Source organism: Corylus avellana, chromosome ca10 (genome assembly GCF_901000735.1).
Source record: "Corylus avellana chromosome ca10, CavTom2PMs-1.0".
In the NCBI taxonomy this organism is placed as follows: Eukaryota; Viridiplantae; Streptophyta; class Magnoliopsida; order Fagales; family Betulaceae; genus Corylus; species Corylus avellana.
The window spans coordinates 2541838-2547547 of record NC_081550.1 but is presented as its reverse complement, the minus strand read 5'-3'; the positions used below and the strand labels follow the sequence as shown (position 1 = coordinate 2547547).

The 5710-nt window shown below is 35.6% G+C and overlaps 2 protein-coding genes across 2 annotated transcripts in view; both read left to right on the top strand.

Moving 5' to 3' along the window:
• Window positions 1–219: 219 nt before the first annotated feature.
• On the top strand, window positions 220–4076 carry LOC132164436 (phenylacetaldehyde reductase-like). The gene is made up of 6 exons (XM_059574949.1): window positions 220–476; window positions 1549–1718; window positions 2010–2201; window positions 2621–2783; window positions 3203–3389; window positions 3682–4076. The coding sequence occupies exons 1-6, from the start codon at window positions 356–358 to the stop codon at window positions 3824–3826; spliced, it is 978 nt and encodes a 325-aa protein (XP_059430932.1). The 5' UTR covers window positions 220–355; the 3' UTR covers window positions 3827–4076.
• Window positions 4077–5007: 931 nt separating this feature from the next.
• The window catches only part of LOC132163833 (uncharacterized), a 3295-nt gene continuing 2592 nt past the window's right edge, over window positions 5008–5710 (top strand). Inside the window, exon 1 of the mRNA XM_059574215.1 lies at window positions 5008–5695. Within this exon, the coding sequence (XP_059430198.1) occupies window positions 5008–5695 (688 nt within the window). The remainder of the gene's footprint in view (window positions 5696–5710) is intronic.

The window sequence follows — 5710 nt, the reverse complement described above, 5'->3', positions numbered from 1 at the left end:
AACTTAATTGGTTATGCTGACTTGTTTAAATCCGTGATCAGCAATCACAATCAGGAATCAGGACTTTTCTTCGGATAAGGATTTTCCAGCAATTAGGCTGTGCCACTGCCAAATTCTTATCCTTTCTCCGAACCATTCTGTCCAAATGAAAATATTGTTTTCTTTAATTTTGATTTACCAACCTTTGAAGACTGGTCAAAAGGGGACAATTAATTCAAAATACAATGCATCTTTTTCTTTTGCGTCTCATCTCTTCTAGAAAGGCTTTACTGTTTAAGTCATTAAGTGGAAGCAAGTGAAAGGCAAATTTGCAAAACGGAAACAGAATCCGAAGAAGAAGAAAAATAAGAAGAAGATGAGCAGTGGAGCAGGAAAGATCGTGTGCGTCACCGGTGCGTCCGGCTTTATAGCTTCATGGATCGTCAAGTTTCTTCTCCAGCGCGGTTACACTGTCAGGGCCTCTGTTCGCGACCCAAGTCAGCATTCTCTGTCTCTGTCTCTTTAAGTGTAATTTAATCCTTTCTTTCTCGGTGAGCTGTTGGATTCTTGTCGTTGAAGTTCCTGCCTGCAAATTATAAGCAATTCCCATTTCCCGGTTCTGCCTTTTAATCGTTTATTTTTCATTTTCATTGAATCTTTTGATAGCTGAATTGAGGTATTCACTATTCAGGACACTGGGATATTGGGTCTGGTTTTTTTATTTTTTATTTTTGCTTGTGGGAGAGGGTTTGCTTTTTGGAGTATATATGGGCTACTAATTTTTTTTTCTTGAAAGGTCGAAGTTATTAAATGTTTCACAAACAAAAAAAAATTCCACGTGATGGATTTTTCATCAAAACTGATGGTGCTGAGTAACGGAGTGGCTACTTTGAAACATGTTGGTAATTTGTTGGGCTAATTTAGTACATTTTGAACATTGTAGAGCCAACTTCCAAACATCTGTCAGTTTGAGGGCTTTTTTATATTTTTTTCTTTTATTTATAAAAAGAAAAACTAGAGAAGTGGCTGCTCAACCACCTAAAGGAGAAGAAGGGGTTGTAGCACGGCCACTTATGACCGGTTGGAGTGGCCATGCAGCCATCTTTCTATTTTTTATTTTTTATTTTTTGAAGTAATAACTCGGCTTCTACTCCTACAAAAATAAGGACCCATTTTCTCAAAATATTCCTATAATAAATGTGAAAAGGTTTTTAAATCATGTGTTATGTGTTTTTTTTTTTTTTATTAAGAGTTTTGTGTTTTGAAAAGTAAACCATCTTGAGAAAAGTGTGTTTTTAATTTTGAAAACTTTAACAAATGTGTTTGTCAATATAGTCATGAGTAAGAACTAAGAAGTATATTAATTAAAATAGTATGAAAGCTACCCTCGAACTTTGATCTTGCAATGTCATAGATTAGAGGAATAACAATGTTGGCATTTTTTTTTCATAGTTAACAGACTCTTCCTTTTCTTTCTGATTTTCTGCTTGAATGAGCCATTGGAAAGTATTTCCTTACCTTGGCTATTAGTGTGATATTATAATCTAACTTCATTTCTATCTCCCGCAGATGATCCCAAAAAAACAAACCACTTACTCGTACTTGATGGAGCTAAGGAGAGACTTCACCTCTTCAAAGCAAATCTACTGGAAGAAGGTGCCTTCGATTCTGCTATTGAGGGCTGTGAATGTGTATTTCATACTGCATCTCCCTTCTTTATTGATGTTAAGGACCCACAGGTATATTCCATTTTACTCTTCTTTTTTGATTATTCCATTAGCATTTATTGATGAAATTGAAAGAGGTGATTTGAACAATGAATTTGTTAAAGATACCATGATAGTGGAGAATGTCTTTCTATCAAAATGCTGCCTGGAATTGTGTTTCCTAGTTAAGAATGCGGATCCTGGCCCCACTAAAGAACAATGATGTTAATATAATCAAGTATTTTTTGAATGTGATCTTATCAAATTGTACTAAATTTTGTTTATAAACAAGCAAATAATTTTCTTGTCGCCCTAACCATTCAGGCAGAGCTACTTGAACCTGCAGTAAAGGGAACACTTAATGTTCTTAATTCGTGTGCAAAGTCTCCATCTGTGAAGCGGGTAGTTTTGACATCTTCTGTAGCTGCAGTTTCATTCAATGAAAGACCTCAAACCCCTGATGTGGTTGTTGATGAGACTTGGTTTTCTGATCCGGAATTTGCTAAGAAAGAACAGGTATGTAGAGCTATTAGTCTTCATGCTTTTTTTGAAAATAAATATGGTGATAACTTGGCCCCGTTTAATGGTTTACAGCAACATCATACTTAAGATTTTCATGTTCTTCTGAGTGATTATGACTAGTGCTGTATAATTTAAGAGATCCTGCATTGGTCATCATGATGCAGCTTTAACTAAAAACATCTGGTTAATTTCTTCTCTTCATGGAAGCAATAGATTATTTTAGGGAGGGAGCATACTGCACCAGTGCACTATTCAGCCTCTGTCATGCTCTGCCATCAGTGCTTTGTTAAAGTCAATGCCCTTCTATGATCACTTATAAAACAGGGAACCATGCTACTAATGACTATCATATATTCAGCTGAATATTTAAGTTTCTGGGTGCTAATGCTAAATGTTTTGTTTTTTATTTCCAGCACTGGTATGTGCTTTCAAAGACATTGGCTGAAGACACTGCCTGGAAGTTTGCCAAAGAGAAGGGTATTGACATGGTTACAATTAACCCAGCAATGGTGATTGGTCCTCTCTTACAGCCGGCACTTAATACAAGTGCGGCTGTGATTTTGAACTTAATAAATGGTATTTGTTCTTCACAGTACTGATTGTAATTCTCAATTTCTCAATAAGTTGATCTTTGACTAAAAACTTTTTAACAAGAGAAAGTTTCCAAGGGTAATGAGAGGTGTGTTTGCTAACTCATTTAGGGAAGGTTGAACAGTATCAATCACCATGTTTCTCTTTCTATTGAGTCAGGATGTTAACCAAGCAGCTTGATGCTATCCTTTTATGTCCCTTTGGGCCTTTACACAAATACTACCATATGTGTACGTGTGTATTTGTGTGTGTCTTGTCTGTGGTACGTTGTTCTGAAATAATGATATGATCCCTACTTGTTTAAGGTACTCATTGTAATATTATACACTAAAATCTCCCGTCCCAGAAATTGTATCTTTTCTTGCTCTGTATTTCATATCTCTTTTCTTCTTTATTTGATGCAGGAGCACAGGTGTTTCCTAATCTAACATTTGGATGGGTTGATGTCAGAGATGTTGCCAAAGCACATATTCAAGCATATGAAATCCCTTCAGCTAGTGGAAGATATTGTACGGTCGGGAGAGTTGCACACTGTTCTGAAGTTGTGAGGACTTTAAGTGAGCTTTATCCCTCTTTACAACTTCCACAGAAGTAAGCTTTTATTTCTCTCTAATTTTAAGATATAATATTTGAGTAATACTTTCCATCAGCAGTATCGCTGCAATTGTACATTGCCCTCACTATCGACCACTTGTCACACTCAATCCCCTTAAACTATCAATCGTTGGCAAATAAAACTAATCCGGTAACCAAAATAGTTAAAAGGGATGGAATATGATCCTATTTGTTTACTAGCATTATGTTTTTAAAGATCTATGGTATACTTAAGGCTCCGTTGGTTTTGACATAAAATATTTTTTCCTTTTCCAAATAACCTTGATAGGTGTGCAGATGATAAGCCGTTTGTGCCAACATTTCAAGTGTCCAAAGAAAAGGCAAAAAGCTTGGGTATTGAATTCACTCCTTTTGAGGTGAGCCTTAAGGAAACCGTTGAATGCTTGAAGGAAAAGGGCTTTGCCAGTTTTTAAGTTTGGTAGCACGCTCAAGCTCTTTCCAGGCAATAAACAAATGCTACTGAGGTGTTTTGATTGTGGGAGTCTCCAATAAAAGGAAATATTAATTTTCTGGTAGAAGAACAGAATGCTTTGCAACCTTTTGATAGTTTTCAAAACTACTCATTTTGGTGTGAATGATTAAATAGAAGTGTGATTTGTGGTGAATGTAATATCACTGATTGTCTTTAATCTTGTTAATTAATGTTGACTGGTGTTATTAATATTGCTAATCTATGATCTCTTGCTAGTTCTACAAATTAGAATGAGAAATTGAGAATTTGTTGCCCTCATCGATGATTCAGCCATTGTGGCCATTATAAACCCAACCTTCCAAGCTCATCTTGTTATGCATTTAATCTCTTGCTTTCAAATTAAGAAAAATAAACCAGATTGATCCGATATTATGCTACACAAGTCCAAGGTTCAAACTAAAATGGGAATATATATATATATATATATATATAGTAAAAATATTTCATGAAATCAAATAAAAAAAGTTAATGATTGATTGAGTTTTTGGTAAACTAACCTTTCTATTTTGAATAAGATTTGAATAGAGAAATAGAGAAAAACAAAATGGAAACTTATTAAGAGAGGAGTTTGTAAAATTGAATAGAATATTTTGAAAACTTTTCATCTTCTTAGCATTTTTTTTTTCTTTTTTTTTTCCCAACAATAGAACGTTTAAAGTTGGAGAATGGGTTTTATTTAAGAATGTCGTTAATATTATTTGATTCTCCTATCTAATGCTATCAATTTATTAAGCCTTATTAATGCTGGAGATTTAATGCTCTTTCCTTTTTAATTACTTAATTACCGTAATTAGGAGCCTTCAATAAAACAATATTGACTATAATTAGGCATTTAAATATTTTTGTGTGAAAAAAATCCTTATTAATATTCATTAATTGAGTATGTTATTAAATTGGGAGCATTAGCCCTGCCCTAAGCCCTAAACCCTAAATTATTTATTGTGTTATTTCTTTCCTTTTTTACCCAATTATTTGTCACAAATATTCATTAATCTGCATGCAAGCTTAAGTAAGAATCATAACAACCTAATTTGCCTAAATGGCTCCCCTCCATCTCAAATGAAATGGAGAGGATCCATCTCCCATCTTTTTGAGTTCAACAGCTTTCCAGTACCATTGACAATGGCTTCTTCAATTTCTTCAAAAGCGAGCAAAATTCAAAAAAATCACAGCCCTTCATCTCATGGAACCCTACACAAGTCGGTACCTATTTCAGGGCTGCTCCTTTTTTTGTTTTGCATCTTCTCCTTAAACCCTCCCAGCAATTACCAACCTTTCAGTCGTCCCACTACTACTCCCAGCTCTTCGACCAACATCAGCCACATTGTTTTTGGAATTGTCGGCGCCCTGAATACATGGAACTCCAGAAAACCATACGTTGAATCATGGTGGCGACCAAACATAACCCGAGGATATCTTTTCCTCGACGGACAGCCGACGCCGGAGTTCCAACCATGGCCTTCAAATCTTCCTCCTTTTCATGTCAGCGAGGATGTCAGGAAGATCCCAACATTCCCCAAAACGGTGAGGCTGATTCCGGCTCGAATCGTGCGAACAATAATTGAAGCGTTTAGGAAGGGAGATAAAAACGTGAGGTGGTATGTGATGGGAGATGATGATACAATATTTTTTGTTGATAATTTAATTGGGGTTCTTGCAAAATACAACCATTCAAAGTACTACTATATTGGGTCGAATTCTGATTTTGTTAAATCCAACTATGATTTCTCGTTTGATATGGCTTTTGGTGGAGCTGGATATGCTTTGAGCTACCCTCTGGTTGAAGCATTGGCAGCCAAGTTAGACGCTTGTATTTTGAGATATC